The sequence below is a fragment of the Euprymna scolopes genome, chromosome 11 (assembly GCF_053919585.1).
Source record: "Euprymna scolopes isolate OS-2025 chromosome 11, ASM5391958v1, whole genome shotgun sequence".
In the NCBI taxonomy this organism is placed as follows: Eukaryota; Metazoa; Mollusca; class Cephalopoda; order Sepiida; family Sepiolidae; genus Euprymna; species Euprymna scolopes.
In genome coordinates this window covers 38,592,928-38,620,499 of record NC_136492.1, presented here as the reverse complement: position 1 = coordinate 38,620,499, position 27,572 = coordinate 38,592,928, and the positions used below count along the sequence as shown (strand labels likewise).

General features: G+C 32.8%; 1 protein-coding gene across 3 annotated transcripts in view; it reads left to right on the top strand.

Annotated features, from left to right (window-relative positions):
* The window catches only part of LOC145287841 (histone deacetylase 3-like), a 653,483-nt gene that overhangs the window by 508,577 nt on the left and 117,334 nt on the right, over window positions 1-27,572 (top strand). For all 3 annotated transcript variants that reach the window (XM_080135715.1, XM_080135716.1, XM_080135714.1), the window contains one exon: window positions 8,024-8,157. In XM_080135715.1, the coding sequence (XP_079991841.1) occupies window positions 8,024-8,157 (134 nt within the window). The remainder of the gene's footprint in view (window positions 1-8,023; window positions 8,158-27,572) is intronic.

The window sequence follows — 27,572 nt, the reverse complement described above, 5'->3', positions numbered from 1 at the left end:
TGTCAGTATGTATAAAAGATACTTGAATTTTATTGCGTTTGATATAAGGTATTTGTTGATTTTTTATTATTGTTTACAATTTCTCGACTGTTAACTATTCTACATTTTAACAAATGACTGTTGTTCCTATTTACTTGTTTCCTCAAAGGGCCAACATTCATGATTTTACTTATTTTTTTCCACGTTTATTATTCTATTTAATTGTCAGCATGAACCACCTTTTTCAAATGCAGCATATGATAACACCTCAGCAAAGGTTATTGCATTTATTGAGTGAGCAATAACAACAGAAAGTTTTCTACCTGTTAAAAAAAATATTTACTTGCCTTTCTACGATGGGAAAGGTCGGTTTTTAATATAGTGAAAACCCCACTACCCCCAAAAAGAGGCACTCTGGATATGGGCAACATCTTTTTTAATCTTCAGTTTTAAAGGATTTCTCCTTCATTGACCAAGGACAGAAAAGATAAAGTATCGTATCTGAACAGATATTATACTTTAACGTTAATTTTATTGGGAAAGGTAAAAATAATATAAATAAGCTGAAAAATAAAAGGATATTGTAAAAATTGGAAAATATTTAAATCATATTTTTTTTCATTTTTAAAATATTCAGAGCAGATAAAAATATACTCGATTGTGAATGGTGAGCATGAAAATGTAAAGTAACACCCTTATTTTTATGGCTTTTTTACGGTTTAGGACTCAAAACTGTTAAGCATTTTTTTTTTTTTTTTTTTGGCTATTGGGATTTTACAACATTATGAGTCAGACTAAGGGTTAGACATATATTAAAGATAAGTTCCCTGTCCCAAAAGGTTAGAATGTCCTAGAAATAAAGGATCATTTTAATAAATTTATATGATAAAATAATCTCTCACTTTAAATTCTAAAATCTCATATTTTGGAGGGAGATTGGTAAGGGTCCTCATTTGCTTTTAAATATAGATATAATTTATTTTTTAAAATGGCAAACTACTTAATGGTTTCCCTTTTATATATCTTTTTAAAGATTTTCATCTTGTGCTATTTTTCCCCTTTATACATTTGTGCCATTTTTACCTACGCTCCCCAATCTCCCTATATGAAAAATCTATCAATTAATTCACATATAAATTTGGTGCCTATGTTTTGTAGATTTTTAAAAAATATTTTATTTTGTAAATATTAATTCATCCGATATTTATGGAGAATTTATTCCTAAATATTCAATATTTAGTGTTATGGAGACGCCCACTAATTAGCATATGTGGGTGAAAAGATATAGATAAAGGTATCAAGTCAGCAAGACCGGGGAGCTGTGTTCGAACGCCGGATAGGCAAGACGCCTGTGCCGGTTGCTCCATAAAAGACTTTAACACGCCCTCTGCCGGACAATCTTCCAACTGCAGTACAACTGCACCTTTGTAAATATGTATTATCTTTCCGTCTTAATATATTTGTTTTACCTTTACTTTCTGCGTTCGTGTTGTTATTGATACAGACACAACAGTGGCGACGGGATTTCAAAAAAAGATTTACGCGTGAGAAAATACACTATCAAACTCAACAGTGGTATTCGGGAAATACTTACTTGTCAAAGATTGAAAAAAAAATTCACTCTGGAATTCAATGTTTAAAACGCAGCAACTACGAAATTGTCAAATGCTGGATACTTGCAAAACACCAAGATTTTCTTTTTGTGACTACTTGAAAAGGAAATTCAAAACCCGGGACACTTGAAAAAAACAAAACAGCAAGCACTTTATTTCAAAGTGCCTACGAGAGAAAAAAACTTGAAAGTTACAGTAACCCTTTCTGCAAAGTGCACACAAAAAAAAAAGAAAGTGTTTCGCTAGGATACTGTGAATTTATTAGGTAGACTGTTTTGAAAGAAAAGGTGATTTTTTTTTTCTCAGTGTGCTAAGAAGGGATTTTTTTTTTCTTTCTTGTACATAATTAATAACGTAACAAAAGGAATCGGTTGTTCGTAGTTATTAAAGAAACGAAATTGTAAAAGTGACTGATTTACTAATTTGAAAACAAAATGGAGAATCTTATCAAGTTATTCGCAGAAATGCAAATGCGTCAACAAGAAAGAGACGAATTACAGAAAAAAGAACAACAAGAAAGAGACGAAAGACAGAATGAACGGCTTCTTAAATGTATAGAGCAAATGCAACTTGGTCAAAAAGATTTGTTGAAAAGATTAATGACTAATTCTGCACAGGAAAGCAATACAACTTTTTCCAACGCAACAATTGTGAATAGCATAGATGTGTTCACGTACCTACCGGAAGAGGATAAAACTTTTGAGGCATACTTTAAGAGGTATAAAGATATTTTTGAAACAGATTGCGAAAGTTGGTCAAATGCAAAGAAAGTAAGTTTATTACTCCGAGTGAACATTGCAAATTTATTGATTTCATATTGCCAAGGAGAACGAATCAGTTAGACTTCGCTGAGACCGTAAAACTTCTTAAGGAGTTATTCGGACCGAACGTGTCTCTTTTTCACAAGAGATGGTCGTGCATGAACCTTAAGAAAACAGAGGAGCAGGACTACCTGACATATGCGTCAGTAGTGAATAAACACTGCAACAATTTTAAATTATTGGAACTTACGGTGGACGACTTCAAATGTTAAAATTTTGCACAGGGGCTAGTTTCTACAAAAAATTCAGAGATCCAAAGATGCGTTCTCTCAAAATTAAAGACAGAACAAGGTCTGACACTGCAAAAGTTAGAAGATTGTCAAAGGGCAGTATCACTAAAAAAGACTCCAGAGATATAGAAGAAGCAGGAGTGTCGTACATAAGGAAGATTAAAAAATCTGGCATAAACGCAGGGCAAAGAAAGTGTGAGACTCGTCAAAATCCAAAAGATTACGCGAGTTAATTACAGCTCTAATTACAGAAAAATACTCTAATTACTCAAGCTCTCATTACAGAAAACGAAATTACGATTCAAGTCAAAGGAACTATAGAAAATCAGGACCAAGTAATAATTGCGGAAGATGTGATGAAAAACATTGGGGAAAGGATTGTCCTTACAAAAATATCAGATGCTTCAATTGCGACAAAGTCGGACATAAGAGTATTTGTTGCAGAACAAAATATAGAGTACACCAAATGAGAACAAATGACAAAGAGAAAGACAATTTGAGAAAATATGTGTTGGTTAATATTTTTGGCAAACAAATAAAATTTCAACTTGATTCTGGAGCAGATTTGTCGGTAATAAACGTTAGCACTTGGAAAAAATTGGATAAACCGACGCTGAAAAAGTCAAGTAAGGGTGCTAGAACGGTGACAGAAGACAAAATCAAATTCGAAGGAGAAGTCGGCCTGCCCATTAATTTAAATGGCACGACGAAGAAATTGAAAATCTTTGTAATTAAAGAAAGCGAGAATTTATTGGGAACAGATTTTATTGAAAAATTCAACCTTTGGGATAAACCGATGAATGCTTTTTATAAAAAAAAATAACCAGCTACACCACAACGTCAGAAAATCTTAAAAATGAACTAAAGAACGAATTCCCAGAAATATTTACTATGGGACTGGGAAGATGTAATAAATTTAAAGCTTCGTTCGAGCTAAAAAAGGATGCAACACCAAGAAAAAACGGAACGTGCCATTCGCCGGATTAGACAAAATAGATAGCGAATTAGACAGACTTGAAAGAACGGGCATTTTATCGAAAATCGAAACTAGCGTTTGGGCAGCGCCTACGGTGTACGTAAAGAAGAAATTGGAACAAATTCGAGTCTGCAGAGATTTTTCAACCGGGTTAAATAATATGCTACAAGATCACCATTACCCTTTACCAAGCCCGGAAGAGATTTTTGCCAAACTAAATGGTGGAAAATTTTTTTCAAAAGTAAATTTGTCCGACGCCTATTTGCAAATTCCAATAGAAGAAAAATGCTCAAAGATTTTATGCATTGTTGTCCCGAAAACCTTGCAGAAAAAAATCTTACGTGATTTTCATACAGGACACCTGGGTATAAATAGGATGAAGACACTTATGAGGAGTTATGTTTACTGGCGTAATATGGATGTGGATATTGCATTAACAGTAAACAACTGTAAAGGTTGTGCGTTAGCCGCTAAGGCACCACCGATAGTTCATAAACCTTGGAAAAAAACTGACCATCCATGGTCACGCATTCATCTAGACTTTGCTGGACCGATCGAGGGACAATACTACCTAATCATAGTAGATAGTTTTTCCAGATGGCCGGAAGTAAAGCGGGTAAAAAACCCAACGACAGATAACACAATCAGTTTTCTGCATGAAATATTTGCACATTTTGGGGTACCAGACATTGTAGTCATAGATAACGGAACACAATTTACTTCAAGTGTTTTCAAGGATTTTTGTGAATCGTTTCAGGTAAACCATATAACTACACCACCGTTCCATCCTAGATCAAATGGATTAGCGGAAAGGTTCGTAGATACGATAAAGTGTGCCCTTGCAAATATACAGGATAACTGAGGACCCAAATACACCGTCAAAATTATCGCCAGCAGAATTAATGTTTGCAAGAAAAATAAAATCACCATTTGATAAATTAATACCAAAGCAAGCAGTCGTATATAAAACGACACACACATCGCGTAAAAGGTTTAAACCTGGTGATCAGGTATATTTTAAATGTTTTAAAAATAATATGTCATATTGGGAGTCGGGTACGGTAGATAAACGTATCGGCGACTTGGTCTACATGATAAAGGGATACACAAAAGACACCAAAATCAATTGAGAAAACGTCATAGGAAGGACAACGAACAGGACAAACCTGAGGAACAGAAAGATCCAATTGATATAGTATACAAACGTTTAATATTAAACCACCACAGACCATGTCCGAACCGAGGAGATCGGGAAGGAAAAGAAAGGCTATAAACCCAATGATAATGAACCCCAAAAGGAAAAGATATTGAAATCTACACGACTTCAAATCTTGGGAGGGGGGGGTGTTGTGGAGACGCCTACTAATTAGTATACATGGGTGAAAAGATATAGATAAAGGTATCAAGTCAGCAAGACCGGGGAGCTGTGTTCAAACGCCGGATAGGCAAGACGCATGTGCCGGTTGCTCCATAAAAGACTTTAACACGCCCTCTGCCTGACAGTCTTCCAACTGCAGTACAACTGCACCTTTGTTAATATGTATCATCTTCTCGTCTTAATATATTTGTTTTACCTTTACTTTCTGCGTTCGTGTTGTTATTGATACAGACACAACATTTAGGTATATCATTATTGTGATGTTTAATTTGTAATACATTTCAATTTAACTTTTATTATGAACACTGTTTGATTTTATGATTTGTTCCTTGCAAAACAAAATATACCCTCTCCGAAAAACAAGTAAAATTAGCTGATAAAATGTGAAAGCCGTCTGAGGAGCTAACCATTTCAATATAATTCTAGAAATATATAGTGAGAAACACAAAACATTTTGGTACTTATACAGTTTAGTGACGACATTAAAAAATGGAAATATTGAAAAAAAATATTTATTGTACGTACCTGTTATAGACTGAAGTTCTCCAAAAAAAAAATTTCACTTCATTTGATCAAGTCATTTTTTTGTTTTTTTTTACAGCGAAAAACAATTATTTATCACGACAACGTCAACGTGGCCATTTTTGGAAATGTACCTAGCAGAATACCTCCATTTTAGGCCAAATTTCGCAATGTAGCTTTTTTTTTTTTTCCGCCAGAATGAGATGCGCACATCACATCTGCAATTTTTTTCCGTTTTTTTTTTTTTTTTTTTTAAAGCAGAATACTATTGAATATGCAAAGAATTGAAGAATTTTTTTACGAGATTATTTTCGAAACATGCGCAGTTGGACACGCATGGATAACTTCGAAATTTTTTTTGCGTGCTTATCACTTCAAATTTTCTTTCAGCAGATTTTGATATGGATGTTAATAGTTTAAACTTGGAGGATATATGCTATTTGTTGCGCACAAATGCCACAGCTGTTGACTTTCTACAGTACCAAAATTTAATTTCCGGAACAAAAATATGTCGTTGCGGACAAGAAATGAAATTTCGTCCCCATGATAACCAGGATGGGTTTATTTGGGTCTGCTACAATTACCGATGCAAAAAAAGATATCAATCAGAAAAGGGAGCTTTTTTTTAAATCGCATATCTCCTTGAAAAACATAGTTAAATTTTTGTATTTATGGGCTCGTAATACAGCCACTTATGAGTGGTGCAAAAGCGAATGCCTCATAGACTCGTTCAGCACAATTGCTGACTGGCGAATGTTCGTGAGGGACATTTGTGTGGAACACTTTTTACGGCATCCCCAAATACTTGGAGGAGAAGGCAGAGTTGTGGAGATTGACGGAAGTCTTTTTTCGCGGAGAAAAAATCATGTTGGCCGCATGGTACGACAACAGTGGGTATTTGGTGGTTACGAGCATGCCACAAAATCTGGTTTTCTGGTGGCAGTACCAAAGAGGGACGCCGCCACATTATTACCGATAATAAGGAGATATATTCGGCCGGGTACAACAATTGTATCCGATTGTTGGCGTGCATATGATAGGCTGGGGAACGCAGGCTACAATCATTTGCGCGTCAACCATCGTTATAATTTTGTAAACCCTATAACAGGTGCCACCACAAACCACATCGAGAGAATGTGGAAAGAAGCAAAGCGAAGAAATATGCATGAGTGTGGTACTCATACTCACATGATAAATTCATACTTGGCCGAGTTTATGTGGCGGCAGAAATTTGCTGAAACCCCCCTAGAAAGTCTTTTTCAGTAAATAGCTGAAATGTATCCATTTTAATATTGTGGAAGTGGATATATGCAACCGGTTGCAGATAATTTTGACGACATAATTGAACTTGGTCCAATGGATAAGGACCCAAAACTTTAAAATACTATTTAAGCATAGCGTGCTTCAATAAATGCACTAGCACCAACATTTCAATTAGCTTTAATTTAATTTTTAATTGTATTTCCAAGTTTAATTAAAGTTTAATAAATAAGTTGTTTTTTTATTTAGGTTAAAGTACAGAAAAAAAAAAAAATTTTTTAATTCAAAAATTTCGGTTGCATATTTCTAATTTTTCTGAATTTCTATTTTTTCTAATTTTCTATTTTCTGATAATATTTAATAAAAAAAAGAATATTTTATTCTTTTTATTTTCTTCTGTTACAAATTAAAAAAAAAAAAAAAAAACACCCCAAAAATGGCATCTGTCTTCGCAAAAAAAAAAAAAAAAAAAATATTCTCATTCTGGTGGAAAAAAAAAAGGGCTAGATTGGCCTAAAATGGAGGTATTCTGCTACGTACGGCAGTTACCTGCCCTTGGCGAATTCCTGGGTGCTGCAATAACATTTCCAAAATGGCCATGTTGACATAGCCGTGATAAATAATTGTTTTTCGCTGTAAAAAAAAAAACTACCTGATCAAATGAAGTGAAATTTTTTTTCAGAGAACTTCAGTCTATAACAGGTACGTACAATAAAAATTTTTTTTAAAGATTTCCATTTTTTGATGTCGTCACTAAACTGTATAAGTACCAACATTTTGTACATTGAATATACTATAGTCATAATATTTTTATGTAGGGTAGGAAGTTAAAATATGGTGTTTTTCTTTTTTGGAGTTTTTTGTTTTGAATTAGCAGTTTTTGAAAATTTCAGATGACAAAAGCTAAAAATCTAGTGATTTGCTGGAGATTTATTTTCCTTGATCTAGCAGGTTTTTAAAATCTCAGTTGGCAACACTACCTATGAGACTACACACTGGTGACGTAGCACAGTGGCCATTTTTGTTTCTGATATTTGTTACGCGTGAGAGCACATGTGTTAAAAATAAATCTCTCATTTTTGTTCATTTCCATCGGTCTTGTGTATTTCTTCACTGGTATTATATATATATATATTTTTTTAGCAAGATGCCCACTTCCAAGGCAATTGCAAACAGATGTCAATGTAATGTAATAGTAATAATATTAAATGATTTGAAAGCAAAATATTTTTATGTCTTTTCAGGTACCATCCAAGGGTTTTATACATTGATATAGATATTCATCATGGTGATGGTGTACAAGAAGCTTTTTATTTAACTGATCGAGTAATGACAGTTTCATTTCACAGATATGGAAATTATTTCTTTCCAGGCACAGGTGATTATACATTTGTATACATTTTAGCAAATTTATTTAACAGTATCACTTGATATACACCTAATTGCTTGTGAAAATTAATTAACCTATGAAATTCATGCTCCCACATGTGAACCCTATATAAATATTTTAAATAATTATTAGTTATAAATATAATCTAATGTGTTGTAATTATTAAATTTATAACTAATAAAGAACATTTAAGTGTTTTGTATTATTTTATAAATAGTACTGTTGCAACAACATACTTATGCAAGAATTTTTTTAAATTTTGGGGTGAGAAGGGATTTAACTAATATATGCAAACACTGCAAGAAAGGAAATATTTGATAGAAATGGAGATAAAAACAAAAGGTACATACCCTTCATTAACTTTACTAATAACCAAATTAAAGCCGCAGTATATTAAAAACAAATGACTGAAATGGTGCACATGCAGTGGATGTAATAAAATCAATAAAAGTTAATTTATAGTCTAATGTACAACTAAAAAGCAAAGAATTTCCTTGTCGATTCCCTTCCTCATGAATGAAAGCACATCAGACAAGATGTAATAAACCTATCTCCTCTGAAAGAAGGTCATCATTATATTGCATGAATCCATAGATTCTATTGTTAGCATTGGTTTCCCCAATATTTTCCTAGTCAGAATTCTTTCTAGAAAGATATCAAGTACTTATGGGACAGGTCACATGAAGGTTGCCAACATCCTAAGTGAAAGTGATTTTTGTTGAAGAAACTGGATCTAAACTTGGAACAACCACGTTGTCAGTTTGTGTCGTTAACCACTAAACCACTATCACTTCCCTAAAAGAAGGTGATAATACCTGCGATGATAGCCTATATTAGCTTAGCAGTTGTCTTTTTGTTTTTTTAATTCTGACCAGTTAAACATTTATATCATTTCATGAAAGAACCTCCTCCCAGCAATGTATTTATGTGTATAGTTTGGAAATTTTTTAATAAAATATAAATTTTTGGTTGGAGATGATTGTAAATATACAAACACTGGAAGAAATAAGAGTATTATAGCTTTGTACTTTGCTAAATCAGATAAAAATTAAAAAGATTCAACCATTTTTAGGTAAATACATCTAAACAGGCTGGAAAATTTAACTGTAAAAATAAAATATTTTTTATAAATATGTTTAAACTTAATGAGATGAACATCTAAAATTTTTCTTCTGAAAATATATGCTGTAACAAGTTGTAAAGAAAGTAATTACTGCTTTAGGACAAAATTGACTTTTCATGGTTCCATAGATTTTTTTTTTCTTACTAACCCATGTTGTGAATGAATAATGGTTATGTCTCACCCATATCTTGTAATAGTAGCAGTAATAATAATGTCAAAAATAGTAATAAAAAAATAAAACATTTAATGTATGCTAATTGAGCAAAATTGAGTTTTGCCGATTGTATAGACTTTGCCTTAAGAAGAAAGGTTTTCCAACACCCTGGAAAACTCCATCAGACTGCTTCATATTTAAAAATTCCAGAGATCAGTCATCTTCCTCTCAATACAAACCAATCAGTCTCCTGTGCATCATGAGTAAGTTGCTGGAATCTGTGATCAGCAGAGAAGTAGTCAACCATTTCAGCAAAAATAGCCTGCTCAATAATATGGTTTCCATTCTACAAGATTCTACAGCTGATGTACTAACTGTTATATCACACAGGATTAGTGAATCTCTTGACAGGGGCTTCATTTCTAAAGCAATAGCTCTTGACATATCAAAGGCTTTGATAGAATATGGCATAAAGGTCTATTTCATAAGATCACCAGCTATGGAATAGCTGGAAATGTACTTTCAATTATTAAATCCTTTCTCTCTGATAGGCCTATAAGAGTAGCTGTTGATAGGCAGAAATCAAAAACTCATAGTATTAACGCTGGCGTGCCTCAAGGTTCTATCCTGGGCCCAACTCTCTTCCTAATCTTCATCAGTGATCTCCCCAAATCACATTTTTAGATCATTTGTAGACATTTATGCAGATGACATCATGATCTATGGCAACAATTTAAAGGCCAACAATGATTTTTCTGATTCTCTCTTTTCTCATCTTGAGAACATCAATGCATCGAAAACCAAGCTTCTCTCCTTTTGTCATAATTGCTCTGACCCCCATTACACTCCAATTGAAATGAATGGTTCTTGTTTTGGCAAAACTCCATGTCTTGACAAGCTTCTGGCACTGACCGGAACACATACATCAAATCTGTTGCCAAGAGCGCTAGAAAAATGGTTGGATCACTCTACTGCTCTAGTAGGTATCTTACTACCAATGTAATCCTCTCTCTGTATAAGAGGCAAGTACGCCCTAAAATGAAGTTCTGTTGCTACATCTGGGCAGGAGCTGCTTGGCACACCCTATCCAGCCTTGATATAGTTCAAAACCGGCTTTGAAACCTAGTAGGTGATGCCCTCTTTTATTCATCACCTAGTATGTGATGCAATCTCTTTTCTGCAGAAGATATGTTGGGAGCCTGTCTCTGATTTGTTATTATTTTCATGGCAAATGCTTGACTGAACTACTTGCCAAACTTTCACAAAAACACTTGACTAGCTACAACTACTATATACAATTTCCCCCATTCTCTATCTGTGCCTAAATCTAAACGCTTCTGTTCCAGAACTGCCCGTCTATGGAATACTGTTCCACTTGTTTGCTTCTCTATTGAATACAGCATGGTAGCCTTCATATCCAGTGTAAAAGTTCTTGTTTAGCCATCCCGATAAATAATCAAATTTACCTAATTTACACCATTAATGATTACTAAACTACCACCATACATTCATTCTCGTGGCCTTCAAGCCTTGATAAGTGGTGACTCCCAAGTAAAAAAAAACAAAAAAACAACACTTTAAATATACTTATAATTTTATCATAACACAGAAGACAGTAATTTTTTCCTTTATATATTTATTTTGTATTGTCACATGGAATGACCTGTTTTTATTATGAATTGATAATGGCTATCCCTAAACTCACACTCTGTCTTTTCAAAAGAAAGCTTTATTATTCAAATAATAATAAAATAATTAAAGTAACAATAACAGTAATAATAACAAATACATAATGTAAGGATGTTCATATATGCTTCCAGAATAGTAATTTCAAGGTTATAAGGGTTTTCTGAAGCATAAAAACGCTGTTTTTTTATTTTATTTTTTTTTTTTATTTAAGGATTACTTGAAATATGAATAAAATATTAAATATTAAAAAAATGTCGTTTTAGGCTTCCAAAAACCCTCATAACCTTGAAATAATATTAAACCATATTTCTATTAAAACTAATTCTTGCAGAAAAGAAAAGTAGTTGGATTACGTCTGTGTCAATTAGTGAAACAGTCTCTCAACACCTGTTGCCATTTTAACACATTTTAATGTGTGTAAACAATTGTTGATTTGTAGTGATGCAACAAAGGGAGATCGACCAACCAAAGCAGATTACAGAAAACAATGTTGACTGGGAACAAAAATTTTCTTTTTATGCAAAAAAAGATAAAATGCGGGGGAAAAAAGAGTTAATGAAGAATGAATTAAGTTTTTAAGTATAATAGAAAAGATTAGTGATTGTGTTATTGTCTCCGAAGGCAACATAGTGGTAATTCTTTTATTCTATAGAGTATTTTGTTTCATTGTTGTCTGCATAAACCCATTACAATAATATAATTGAACAGGAAAAATGAAGAGTTAAGCATTTCACCTGGAGACAATTTTTTTTTTTTTTTTTTTTTCTTACATGAAGCATATGAAGCAGAAAATTTCCAAGAAAATTGAATAAGAAAAATTAAAGACTGATCACATTGAACCTGGAGATTGCTCTGTGTTCTGTTATTTGTTTATTTTGGTAACCAAAAAAAAATTTGGAATTCAAACATCAAAAAAAAAAGATAGCTTAGATTTTTAATCTGTTAGAAAATTTATTTGGAAGCTTGTTAAAGAATATTTTTATTATTATATTTTGTGGTTTCCATTCATTCATAGAATGAAAAATATACAGTGCAACCTGAATATGAGATTTTTCCTCCAGGGCCGTACAGCACTCTTATATCCGGATTACACAGACTCTAATTTGGGACCAGAAAAATCTTTCTTGTATTCGGGTTTCTTATATCAGGGTTATACTGTCTATAAAGAAATTGTGAATTTTTGAATAAGGATAATACAAACAAACATAAATAATAACTGATGCAAACAACACCAAAACAGATGTAGAGTGAAGAGAGCATTCTGTATTTAAATTGAAAATTTAAAGTAGTTAATAGACTATTGTCAAGAATGAAAGAAAAGAAAATAACAATTTTAGGAAAGAATAGTATCCTCTAAAGAAGACTTCCTAGTATAAATAGGCATGAGTAAAAATTCATCTGACATCCTGTATGAATGACTGTTAGCTAAAAAAAAAATCTGGTTATATACTCTTAAATGCTATTCACATAGACAATTGGTCAAAAATGAGTATTAAATTTATATGTAAAACTAAATATTGAAATATTTGTTTTTTCTAACATATAATTGCCTAAAAAAGAATAGTGACATTTAGCTGAAGGTTTTCATCTATAAATTTATTAACAATTCTGTAAATATAACATTTTCAAATATTTGTTAAAGTCGTCTGATATGCTTTAAAAATTAATGTATAAACTGTAGAATGTGTTATTAATGTTCTTAAGCACAAGTGTATCTAAAAAAAAAAAGAAAATATCTCCTCAAAAGCATATATTAAAAGCTCTGGATTTCAATTTCATATGGAACTATTAGCAATATAATCTGAATCTTATAATAAGCAAAAAAATTCCATATTTATTTGACTTTTTCTGTTTAGATTTGTTTTTCTAAAAATTAAACCAGCTTTTTTGGGTCTAGTTTAACCTTTTTTCCTGAAAAATTTAGCTTCAAACATTATGGTCTAGCAACCCAGGGTTCACGTATTAATCAGCAGGTAATCAACCACTTTATTGATTAACTGATTGATCGACCAATTAAATACTTTTCTCTTTCCTATTCAAAACATTTTATCAATGCCATCAGATAGCTTTGCCACATTAACTCAGTAACTGCTAATTTAACTTGACATTTGGTAAGTGCCTGGCTGCTATTACAACTTTTTGCTTGTTTTGCTTTATTAAATGAAATTACAAAATAAAATTTCCAATTCTTAAATGAATATTAAACAGCTAAATAACTGTTGTGGTTGCAAGGTTGAACAATAATTAGTAAGGAAATACAATGAAGACGCAAACAACAAGATAACGCAATAATAAGTGTATTAAAGAAAAGGTATATTTACAATATGTACAAATGACGGTGTCGAGTCAGAGAGTCTTGGTGGGAGGACATGTACGCTCTTCGGCGTCACTTCTGGTGGCATTTGAGTAAGACACACCAAGGCCAACCTAGGCTTGCCATTTATAGTGTTATGTTATTCGCATATGCAAATAAGTGGTTGCCACCACAACACCCCCCTCCCAAGATTTGAAGTCACACAGATTTCAATATCTTTTTCTTTTTAGGTTTACCATTAATGGTTCATTCACTTTTCTTTTCCTACCTGATCTTCGGGGTCCAGGTGCATTTTGAGGCGGTTCCAAATTAAAAGATTCGTATATGACATCTATGGTGTCCTCCTCTTCGACTGTTGTCGTATCATCATCATCTTGGATATGACGTTTTTTTATCTGATTTAGGTGCCTTTTATGTATATTCTGTGGACCTTTAATCATGTATGTACAATCACCAATGCGTTTATCCACTACTCCACATTCCCAGTAAGATGTGTTATTTCTGTAGCACTTAAAATATACTCGATCTCCCGAGTTATATTTCTTTCTTTTCGTGTGTGTAGTGTTTCGGATAATTGCCTGCCTTGGCAATAGTTTGTCAAACGCTGATTTTACCTTTCTGGCAAACATTAGATCAGCTGGTGATATGTTTGATGGTGTACTAGGATGTGGTGTAATCCTATATACTTGCAAGAATTGTTGCAAAGCTTTTTCTGTTGGTGTTCCAATGGATTTCTTTAACGCTCGTTTTAGCGTGTCCACGAACCTTTCCGCGAGGCCGTTCGACCTTGGATGATACGGCGGAGTCGTGATGTGCTTCACTCGGAACGTGTCGCAAAATTCCTTAAACTCTGCGGATGTGAACTGCGTTCCGTTGTTAGTGACCAGTGTGTCTGGTACACCGAATCTTGCAAACAACTCGTGTAGGAACCCTATTGAGTTGTTCGTTGTTGGATTCCTGCAACGCATTACCTCCGGCCATTTTGTGAAACTATCCACTACAATTAAATAATAGTTTTCACCTACTGGACCAGCGAAGTCCATGTGGATTCTCAACCATGGTTGGTCGGTTTTCGGCCGAGGTTTGTGTACTATAGGTGGAGATTTTGCCGCTAACTGGCATCCTTTACATTTATCAATTGTTGTCGCTATGTCAGTGTCCATGTTACGCCAGTACACGTAGCTTCTCATTAACGACTTCATTCGATTTATCCCCGGATGTCCTGTGTGGAAATCTCTTAACATCCTATTCTGCAATGTTTTGGGTATTACCACTCTCTCGCTGTACAGTAACACATCGTCACATATGGAGAAAACTTCCTGCACCTTTGTGTCCGTTATAATTTTCTCTTTTATGTCCTTTATATATTCGTCTTTCTCGGCTTCCCTTTTAATGTCCGACAAAGTTACTTAATGATATTTGCTACCATATTTTTTACTTCAACATTTGTCCGAATTGCTGCAATGACTGATTCTTCCAGATTGTGTTTCTGTGGTATCAGTCTTGACAGTCCATCCGCATGGCAAATCTTTTTGGATGATAGATGTTGTAGCTGGAAATCGTAATTAAGTAGTATTGTACCCCAGCGCAGCAATCTATTTGCGGTGTATACCGGCAATCCTTTTTTTGATCCATAGATCGTGACTAACGGTTTATGGTCGGTTTCAAGTATGAATTGTCTACCATATAAATATTGGTGAAATTTAGTCACGGCAAAGATTATGCTCAACGCTTCTTTTTCGATTTGTGAATATGCCCTTTCGGCTGGTATCAGCGTTCTCGAAGCGTGCGCTATTGGTTTTCTAGACCCATCCGGCATAATATGTTGAATGCATGCTCCTAAGCCGTAGGAGCTAGCGTCACTAGCGACGACTATTTTTAAGTTTGTGTCAAAGTGCGTTAAGAATAATTCGGATGTTAGTGCGCTCTTTATTTTGTCAAAAGCGGTTTGACATTCTTGCGTCCAGTTCCACGATGTATCCTTTTTAAGCAGATTATTTAAGGGGGCTCGCAAGTTATGCATTCCTTCAATAAAAGATTGGTAATAATTTGCGAGTCCTAAGAAACTCTGCAAGGTTGTTACATTATCGGGTGCTGGCATATTTTTTATTGCCGCAGATCTGTCTGGGTCTGGACGTCATCCATGTTTGTTTATTATGTGTCCAAGATACTTAATCTCGCTCATACAAAAGTCACATTTACTTTCTTTTACTTTAAAGCCGAATTCTTGTATTCGAGTAAATACTTGTTTCAAATGTTCCTTATGTTCTTCTAGGGATTTGCTCCTGACAACAATGTCGTCCAGGTATGCACATGCGCACTCAATACCACTTAGCATGGTGTCCATCGCTTGCTGAAAGATAGCAGGCGCTACTTTGATGCCAAAAGGCAATCGGTTGTATTTGTATAATCCCTTATGCGTATTGATGCATAGTATTTTTGAGCAATTCTCCTCGACCGGTATTTGCAAATACGCGTCGCTCAAGTCTATCTTGGAGAAGATATTACCCCCATTCAACTTCGTGAATATTTCCTCTGGGCTTGGTAGGGGGTAATGGTGATCTTTTAATAGGGAGTTGACCCCGGTCGAAAAGTCTGCGCACACTCTAACTTCGTCATTCTTTTTCTTTACGTATACGGTGGGGGCTGCCCACTCGCTGTGTTCTATTTTTGATAGAATTCCCGTCTGTTCCAATCTATTTAATTCTTTATCAATCTTTTCCAACCCAGCGAACGGAACATTTCGCTTTTTTCTAAAAATTGGGCTGGCGTTTTCTTTAAGTTCAAACGAGGCCTTGAATTTATTGCAGCGACCTAAGTTAGTCGTGAATGCCTCAGGAAATAATTCTTTTAAATCGTCTTTTATATTTACTGTTGTTGAAGTACATTCTAATTTTTTACAGAATGTATTGATTGGCTTATCCCATAGTCCGAATTTCTCAATTAAATCTATTCCAAACAGATTTTCACTATTTTTTAGTACGAATATTTTTAATTTCTTCGAAATCCCTTTCAATTTTATCGGGAGGACAACTTCTCCTTCAAATTTTATACCCCCACCAGTTACCGTCCGGGCTGCTTTACTAGTTTTCATCAAGGCCGGTTTTCCCAACTTTTTCCACGTATTCAGGTTTATTATAGAAACGCCGGAGTCGAGTTGTAACTTTATTGATGTTTTAAATATTTCCACTTTTACGTATTTTTGCCGACCTTTGTCTAATTTTGTATTTGATTTTGTTTGCTGTACTCTCTTTCTGGTGTAATCTTTATATCTGCAGCAATCGCTTTTGTGTCCCACCTTCTTACAAATGTAGCATTTTTTCTTCTTATAAGGACAATCTGATTCCCAATGCTTTTCTGCACATCTCTTACAGTTATATCTAGGAAGAGGCTTGTTATATTCTGTACTATATTTATGGTTATTATCTTTGGAATATCCCGTTCCATTGCTTTTCTTTGTAAAGTTCTTGGTTTGTGCGTACGGTTTTCTAACTTTTCTTACATATGCCACTCCGGATTCTTCTATATTTTTTGAATCCTTTTTTAGTGTAATGGCCCTTTCACAGTCCTCTGCTAGTTTCTGGAGGGTTAAATCTTGCTCAGATTCCAGCTTAGACAACACTCGTCTGCGTATTTCTGCATTTTTCGTGGAAACTAACCCTTGAGCGAAGATTAGACATTTAAAATCTTCTACCGTTAGTTCTGCAAGCTTAAAATTATCGCAGTTTTTATTGACAACTGATGCGTATGTCAAATAATCTTGGTTGTCCATCTTTCTTAGATTCATGCACAGCCATCTTTTATGAAAAAGAGATATATTTGGATTAAATAATTCTTTTAGTAATTTTACAGCTTCCATGAACTCTAATTCCGCAGTTTTTTTAGGTAATATGTAATCTACGAATTTGCTGTGTTCTGATGTACCCAATTTTCTGAGTAAGAGGCTCACTTTCTGACTATTTGGCCAATTTTTACAGTCCAGTTGAAAAACATCCTCGTATCTTGTGTAGTATGCTTCAAAATTCTTCTCTTCCTCAGGCACATAATGAAATGTGTCCATGCTATTAAAAATAGTTGTATGGGAGAAATTAACACTATCGACATTTTCTCGATTACTCTTTAGTAGTTCCAGTGTTTTAACAAAACGTTCATCTTGTCTTTCTTCATATTCCAATTGTAGTTTCTTATGCCTTTCTTCCTGTTCCAATTGCAGTTTTTTCTGCTTTAATTGCGCCATTTTCTGCTTTCCTTCTTGTTCCTGGTGCCATTTCAATAATCTGTCCTCTCTTTTTTCCTCGCGGTCAGCCTGTGCCTGTATTTGTGTTTGCAAAAGCTCGTTTTGTGTAGCTTGTGTTTGCAAAAGCTCGTTTTGTGTAGCTTGTCTGCGTTCATCCCGCTCAGCCTGTGCTTGTAAAAATTGCATGAACATTTTTGATAAGTCTTCCATGTTTTTTTTTTGTTTTTTGTTTTTTTTAGTGTGTAGTTAAAAAAAATATTGTACCATGTACCATATACACCGGTTTGGGTTACAACAAAAAAGCAAATTGCTGTAAGCTCCTGTTTTCAATAATAATATCGCTGCTTGCAATAATATATTCTTTTTGCGAGTCACGCTGCAAAAAAAAATAAAACAGGTTTATCTGGAATCACGAAATGGAATTGACTTTCCGTTTTTAGGCACTTACTAATAAGTAACTCTTTCCACAAAATAAAAGTTTGGGGTTTTTTTTTTTTCGAGTCACAATTGAATAAATGTATGCAGTACATTTAGTTCTTTGAGTTTTTTTTTCTCTAGTATTTTAGTAATTAAAATACCTCTTAAATTGAGATTACCTTTTTTTTTTCCATGACGTTTTACTGTATTATCCGTTATTCAGTGACAACTTCAAGAAAAAAAAAATCCTTTCCTTGAATTTTAGTTTTAGCTGTGGTATTTCCTTTTAGTACCGACGTCAACCAAAACATTAATTAAAAAGTCCTTTAGTTGTTGTTTTGTTAACGGAGAACAGTAATTAGAATCCACTGGTGAACTTTTTTCGTAGGTTACTTCCTTGCTTTTCGTAATACGGGTCTGATCTGTCGTTTTTGCGACAGAACAAAGTTCGCTTTTCGTTTGCAAGTTGGTCCTTTAGTAAGATTTGTTGTGTAGCGACAAACAAAAATTCACTTTTACATTCGTTTGCAAGTCGGATTTCCAGAAAACGGCGTAAATTGTCGCTTTTGCCACGTTAGAGTTTTTTTTTTTCACTTGAGTTGAAACTTCTCTTTAACGTAAAATCCGTTTGCTCGTCAACACTTTGCATTCCTTAAAAAAAATGGTCAACCTTTGTGTTGTACTTTTTTTTTTTTTTTTTTTTTTAATAGTTCTTCGTCAAACTCTTATATTTGACGCTTCATATCTCGTCGCCAACTGTTGTGGTTGCAAGGTTGAACAATAATTAGTAAGGAAATACAATGAAGACGCAAACAACAAGATAACGCAATAATAAGTGTATTAAAGAAAAGGTATATTTACAATATGTACAAATGTGTATCCTGATTTTAATCCAATTTTTTAGTGTTTTCCAGTGTACAAAGAGGCTACTGAATGATTCAAAGCAGCGATTAAAGCGCATGTTCCTACATGGAAGTTATTTAGCAAACCACACTCTCCACAAAGGGTCACCTCTAATTGTGTTGCTGCCATTGCTCAAAGGCAGCATTCATTCCACAGACTTATAGTAGCAATACCACACCATTTTTTCTTTAGATTGAAATCAAGCATTAGTAAAAAGAGTGTAAAAAACAAAGAAATAATATCTTTAGTTTTTTAAAATCGGCCCATTACAACTGGAGTTATGACTATTCAAAGTATCAAAAAATGTGTGGTTCACTGGACATTTTGCCTTAAGTCAGTCCTATTCAAATGCATATAAACTTGTGACTGAAAATGGTAGGAAATTTGCACAATTTACAGGCTAACCCATTTTTAAAAAGTTGTATCTTCAGATCTTTTTAAGATATTATGATGAAATTCATAACATATTATCATAATACCATGAAGATTCAGTTCGCGTTATTTAGTCTTCTGACTTGGTAACTTACAGACTAATTAGCATATTTCAGTTTCATTTTAATGGCTTTAAGTAGAAACATCATAAAAACAGCTAAGGAAAATGGTAAGTAATGCTTTATCATCATAGGAAGTATTATTCTGATGGACATTATCATTTGCCATCATTACATTGAAATTGTATTGAAAAATCCAAGATGGCAACTAGGAAATCGAAGATGGCTACCACAACACAATTCAAAGAAAATAACAAAATATGGCTTGTAGCATATCAAATAAAAGCAAATTTTGTGCAGATTACAATTATGTTTTCAAGTTCATTAAACTAATTAGGGTAATTAAATTTCATTTTAACGGCTTCAAGTTACCGTGACCATTATCAGGTGAGTTTCTACCACTATTGTATATAAATTTTTATTTTTTAGTCATTGTCGAGACTTCAAGAGACATTGTGGCCATTTTTTTCTTGTTCTCATGTAACACTTGACTTTTAGATATCATAACTTTCTGACTCCTTGTTTTGTGACCAGAATAAACATTTACAACACCAAAAATTTATCGAGGTAGGTAGAAGACTAACTTACCTTTGGTAACATTTATTTGTTTTTGGACCACATTTTCATACATCTGTAGATTGTAAAACAAACCCAATAAAAGTTTTTCTTTTACTCAACTGGATAAGTGATTTATACCTCATCTAAAAACATGGTCATTGTCGGTCATTCTTTTTCAAAGAATTTAGTTTTCAAAAAAAATATTCTTTTCCTTTCCATAATTGAAAAATTTATGTTTTCTAAATAACAACAACAAAAAAAAAAAAAAATTAATATTTTGTTATTTAGTTGATGAACGATTTTTACAGATTTTTTTGTGCACATATCGGCACACAAAAATTCTCATGTTGTCACTACTTTTACCTACTCGTGTATAAAAAGTTTTTATCCAATTCTTTTCAAATTTTAGGACTAAAGAAGTTAATATATTCCCTATTAAATAGCATTGGGACACAGTTTCTATCTTTACTTATCTTTGTATTACAAAGCGTTAACTTAGAGATATTTTATTCTCGACTCGAAAACTGTTGAAGGTCGACTGAACAAATGGAATAAATATCTACAACACAGAAGTAAAGTAGAACAGATATATTAAAAGCAAGAAAGTATATACAAATATTTGCATAACATCCATTGGTATAGTCATGGGCAGACCATCCCTGGAGAAAGTGTTGGCTGGGTGGTCATCGATTCTCGATCCCGTGTCTGAGTCTCTCCTGTCTTTACGGTACCAACCATATTTATATAGTTGACACTCCATGTATACTATCCTATCACCCCCCCTCCTCTCAAGCTTTGGAGTCCCCTTTGGATTTCAAATGGCTTCATATGTGGAATGATGATTTTCATCGAAGGTCCCATTTGTATACTTTATATGAATATGTCCATCAGTGTAAATTTTTAATATCGGTTACGTTTTAGATTTATGTTCAAGTTTTCTTGACTGACTGTTCGACCAGCTTTCACAGTCTGTGACGAAAATATCCTCATAATACGATTCAAACATTTTCTCTTCATCTGGTATGTAGTTGAAAGTTTCCAGCAAATTAAATTTGGTTTATTAGAATATGTAGAATTTCCTTCATTTGCCTAATTGTTGTTTATTTTCTTCAGGGTTAATCTTTGAATTTCAGAATGTTTGTTCTGCATTTCTTTGGACCTCGACATTGCTTCTTTGTGTAATTCAGTTTGAAATTCCCTTTGTTCTTTTTGGAATGTTTTATGATATTTTTCGTTCTGTAACTGTAGGAATGCGAGCTGTTCTTCCTGTTTTTCTAGTCGTTCATCTTGTTTTTCTTGAAATTTTTGCTCCATTATCTGTTGTTCCCTTATTAATATGGCCAACTGTTCATTTTGACACTGTTGACTTTCTTGTTGTGATTTGAATAATTCTATCACTTTGGCGAATTCTTCCATGTTTAGATAATAATGTATATGCAACAATGAATATACTTTTAATTTGTGTTACCCACAAATATAAGTTGAGGAAAAAAAAATTGCATGTCTTGCTTTTGACATCCGTAAGTCCATGATAATCAACTTTTGATACTTTTTATATTTTGTGAAAAGAGTCTATTTGTCAAATTTTTTTTTTTTTTTTTAAACTTTCTGCAAGTATGAATTATTTCACTTGCAATGCAAAAAAAAGTTTTTATGACTGTTTTTTTTTTTTTTAAGAAATTGTTCATTGTTTTCTTTTTTCACAGTACTTCTGTTCACGTATATAACTGGAACCCTTTGATTTATTATCAGAGGTAAATTCGTCACTATAGAATTGCACAAAAAAAAATAAATTTTTTTTAAAGGTTTGTTACATTTTTAAAGTTGACACAGCATATTTGTGCATATTTTAATTCCATGCATGTTTTAGTAGTCAAACCAGTTTTAAGGTGTATCGATGCAGGTAACTTTTTTCAATTTAAAGTCACCGTTGTTGGTGTAACAACATTCTAGTTTTTTCTGAGTGACAATTCTTTAATGCTTAGTCGTCTTTTAACGACTTTTAGATATCATAACTTTCTGACTCTTTCGTTGTTAAGTTATAGTTGAATTTTTTTCTGCATGTATCAACTCCTTCCACACATTTGTTATGGTAGCGGCTTTTAATTAATAATTTTTCCTCTTCTGCCTAAGTTCCCCAATAACCGGTCCCATTGACGAAGGCTCTTAATTATTAATTTTTCTCTATATGGTTCTTTTGTAAACTTGTCACTAATGTTGAAGGTCGACTGAACATATGGAATAAATAACTACAACACAGAAGAGTAGAACAGATATATTGAAAGCAAGAAAGTATATACAAATATTTACATTGCGTCCATTGGTATAATCATGGGGAGACCATCCCTGGAGAAGGTGTCGGCTAGGTGGTCATCGACTCTCAATCTTGTGTCTCTCAGTCTCTTGTTGGGTCTCTCCCGTCTTTACGGTACTAACCATATTTATATGGTTGACACTCTATGTATGCTAATTAGGTAGATCCTACTACAACAGAAACCAAGAACAACAACAGCAATAATAATAATAAAAAAAAAAACAGTGTTCATTGTTGGTTATTCTTTTTTAAGAAAATATTCTTTTCCTGTCCATAAATTAAAAATGTTACTACTACAGTTTATTGCTGAAAATGGAGATGCCATTTTTTTTGTTGTTGTTTTGGCACCTGTTATCAAAATAAGAGGGAGCAATCAGTATTTTAAACTATGACCGAAGCATGAAAAAAAAAAAAATTAAACTAATTACTATGTACCCCAACATATTATAAACACTTCCAACCTCCCCATGTTAAGAACGGCTTTCGGAATACCCCTCCCCCCAACCTCGAAAGCTCTTAACATGGAGAGGTTGGGGGATGTTTATACTACACTGGGGCACATAGTAATTAGTTCTTTACAGAAGTAATCATAATCTAGTTTAATTTTTTTTGTTTATGTATTTATTTTTTTGTTTATGTATTTTTTTGTTTTGTGTATTTATTTTGGTTATAGTTTAAAATGCTGATTTCTCCCTTGGATTTTGATGACAGTTGCCCGAAAAAAATGGCATCTCTATTTTCAGCGATAAACTATAGTAGTATCTTAACAATCTATGTTATCTAAATAATAAAAATATAATGAATACTTTATTTAGTTGACAAACAATTTGTGAACAGATTTTTTGTGCAAACAAAAATTCTCATGTTTACATGTGGTTTTCACTACTTTTATCGACTTTTTTACATATTTTTTGTGCATGTCTTGGCACACAAAAATTCTCATGTTCATATGCGTTTGACACTACTTTTATCTACTAGTGCATAAAAGATTTTTATTCAATTCTTTTCAAATTTTAAGACAAAAGAAATTAATATATTCACTTAAATAGTGTTTGAACACAGTTTCTATTTTTACTTTGTACTACAAAGTGTCAACTTTTAGATATTCTAACTTTTAACTGGAAAGATGTATATGTTGTGTTCAAATTCTGTAGCAAAGACAATTCTTTTCCTGGATTAGCTAAAACAACTAGAAATGTCATTAACAAGTACAACTTCCGCTTCGAGTATTTATGTGAACACACCCCGACCGCTTATTTGCAAAAAGTCATCTACCGTCAGCGGGCATGCTATGCTGAGAGGTTTCATCGTGAAGTCTAAATCTGACTTCACGATGAAACCTTTGTGATTTCTTTGAATATATAAATCCCAACAAAAATATTAAAATACCATTTTAAAGTAAATTTTATTGTGAATCCAGTTATATAAGTTTTATTTTGCTGGAGGTAGAAGAAATGTACTTATTACTGATTTAAAGACTATGAGTGTCAAATTAAGTAGCTTGTCCAGCGCTTGAATGTCTGGTATTGCTACTTAGAGACTTATAGACAAAAGTTTGTAGAAGTTAGAAATAATTGTAATTGTAAGCCAAGAGAAGGTATTCCAAAGTCACTAGAAAACTCATCCAGTAATTGGAAACTTGTGATTTCTGGAAAATTTATAACAACGATTCCCCCCACTATCTAACAACCTGGAGATTGTCTGCATGGCAACTGAAAAGGCTAACTTGCTTGCCCAATAGTTTGCCTCCAATTCCAGTTTAGACCCAATAACCACCCCATCCCAAATTTCTTTTTGCAGACAGAAAATCACCCCTTCCCTTGTTCGTAATTCCATAAAAACCTAGGCACCATGAGGCATGTGGGTCTGATCTTATCTCTGATATGCTATTAAAAAAATGCTCTACTTAGGTTGCTCCGGCTCTCTCTAAACTCTTCAAATTCTTACTGAATCTTTCTTTCCTGACTGCTGGAAAATTTCTTCTGTTATACTAGCTTTCAAAAATTCTGTCGAGAGAAGGTTAGGTCAGTAGCTAAACATATCTAAGGCTTTTGACAGGATTGGCATGATGGTCTTCTCATCAAGATTAAATCATATGGTATTCATGGACGCATACTTAACATAATCAAATTCTTCTTAGATAATAGAAAAAATCCAGGTTGTCCTTGAAGTACATACATCCGAACAACATGATATAAATGTGGGTGTGCCACCGGAGTCACTCTTTGGACCTTTATTAATTCTGATATTCATAAATAACTCCTTGTTAAGATTGTCTTTGAGACGGGTATATATACTGATGACACAACGCTCTATAACTAATTCAAGAGGAAAACAAATGAATAGATATCTAAGGAAATGACTAAAACCTTAGAGGAAGGCCTCCATTCTGTAATGGAATGGGGCCGAATCTGGATGGTAATATTCAATGCCACCAAGATTAAGCTAATTTCCTTTAATAATTACAAGAAACCTTTCCAACCATTGATTAGTAATACCAAATGATGTACTATTTAGCACTGGACAACACACATTCTGCTACTTAATCTGACAATCATAGTTTTTAAATCAATAATTAATAGATTTCTCTTACATTGATATAAAACTCATATGACGGGATTCAAAATAAAATTTTTGGTACTGGTTTACTTTTTATCATGTTTTCAGTCTCGTTTTCGTTTTAGAAAATTCTTATCACATGATTACGGTGTAAGATGGGAAAAATCACTGCATTTTACAAAAACACAAATCAGAATTAACAAATGAAATAACAAAACAAAACAAAAAATTAAATGTGCAACAAGCGAAAAACCGCCCCCCCAAAAAAACGTTATTACACACGAAAATGCAAAATTCCCAATAAATGTTACTGTGACATTTATTAGGTGGGTTTCTAATAGTATTAGTATTATTTTATTTATTTTACAGAGAAACCAACAAACAAAAAAGTGTAAATAAAAACAAACAACAATAATAATTATGGTAAATTATTCAAAATCAAAAAAAAAAAAAAAAGAAAAAAGTGTAAATATGAACAAAGAACAATATAATTACATGTTAAGTTATTCAAAATTGATAAAAAAGAAAAGTGCAGCAAACGAAAAAAATTTTAAAAAACATAATTACACGCTTAATTATTCAAAATTGGGGTGGAAAAAAACTAAATTTCTTTTATTTTTTATTTATTTTGTTTCATTTGTTCTGATTTGTGCTTGTCTTTATAAAATGCAGTGATTTTTCCCGTCTTACACCACAAACAAAGACAAAAAGTAAACCAGTACCAAATTTTCTTTAAAATGGTATTTCAATATTTTCGTTGTGATTTGTATATCCCAAGAAATTGCAATGTAATTCTGCCTATTAAGAACAAAACATACCACCATGCTGTGTCTTCGATGTAGATGACTTTTCAGATGCACACGTTTTAGGTCTGTTCATATACTCAACACGGAAATTCTACTAGTCAATGATGTTTGATATTTTTAAAACATTAAAAGAAAAGAATTGTCTTTATCACAGAATTTGAAGAAAACATATGCAACTTTCCAGTCAAAAGTTAGAACATCTTGAAGTTGAGGTTTTCTAGTACAAAAATAAATCAAGATAGAAACTTTGTTCAAAAGGTATGTAATATGTTAACGTCTATTTAAAAAAAATACTATTTTCAAGTTAAATTCAAGTTTTATGATATCTTTTTTTTTTTATAAAATTGTTAGTTGAAAATACAGAATAATCACAAAATGTACTCCCTTGCCATCTTAAGAATGGATTTCTAAATATTATTTCAGTATGGTAACATAAGTGCATAAGTATCAAAAGTTTATTTGTATTAGCAATATGCACAGACGATAAAACGTTTTGGATAATTACAGATTTCAAGGGGTTCTGCTAAAATCGTCATATTTTAAAACCCAAAACATCTTATGTCCTCAAAATACCACTGTTTTGTTTGAAAATGAATATACTTTCAAATAAATTAATAAATAATAATGTACATTATACATTTTAAGAGTTTTAAGCAAATGAAGTGCTAAAAATGTTAACATCATTAAACAGTGTTTTCGGTAAGATTTTGTAATGACTCCCCTCCCCTTCCCCTGATTTGTAAATGGTCGTACCGCGTTCCTCTTAAGTATTTCGTCATGAAATTTGGAAATTAACTAGAAGAGATATCACTTTTAATAGATTCGGTTGTCTGAAATTCTTTTGACAGATCATGACGAATTTGGAAAATTTTGTAAATAAATTTCTGTTAAATAAATCAATCTTTTTACTACATTTATCCATTAAAAATACAAATGTAATCGAGCAATTTAAAATTATGATATCTGGAAAAAATCGTTCTATGTTTAAAAAGTATCTAAAAATGATCTGTAGAAGCATCAGCTACTATCGCTGATATTAATTACTTTACTGTAAACAAACTTTTTTTGTTTTGTTTTTTATTCCAGAACGAATTAAAAAAAAAAATGAAGGTATTTCTACACTTTATCGCAGAAAAGGGAGAAACTAGTATTTTAAACTATGGCCGAAGTTAGAAATCAATAACAAAAAAATTAAACTAGATAAACTTTTGGAAAGAACTATGAAAAAAAGTAAATAAAGAAAGTGACAGAGAACATATATCCATAATTGTTTCGATTTAATTAATGAAAACGGTAAAGTTTTTCATGAAACATATTTTTTAAAAAAATTTTTATTATTAAAAACAGAAAATGAAAAAGACATTATTAAAAATCAGTCGTTCTCCAGTTTAATCTTTTTGTTATTTCATGCTTTGGCCATAGTTTAAGATAATGATTTCTCCCTTGGATTTTATCGACAGGTGCATAAAATAAAATGGGGTCTCCAGTACCACAATGAAAATATGATTATAAAAAAAATGTTCTTACATATTTAGTTGGAGCTCATATTATCAGAACATAATTAGCCTATTTAGAGCTATCCGGTTATCAGAAAATATATTTTTAAAGCAATCCATATTTTAAAAATATAGTTGAAAAACAAATATGTAACGTGTGCACTTTTATCCATTACATTAGTTTTTAACTGTGAATTAAACAGTGTTTTGTTTAAAATAAAAAAATTAAAAAAATGTGAAATATAAATTTTTGCTTCATGTGTGCAAGCAGTACCCCTCTCCCCTCACCCCACCCCACTTCCAATATATTTTTTTCATCTTTTTTTCACAATTTTTTTCAGC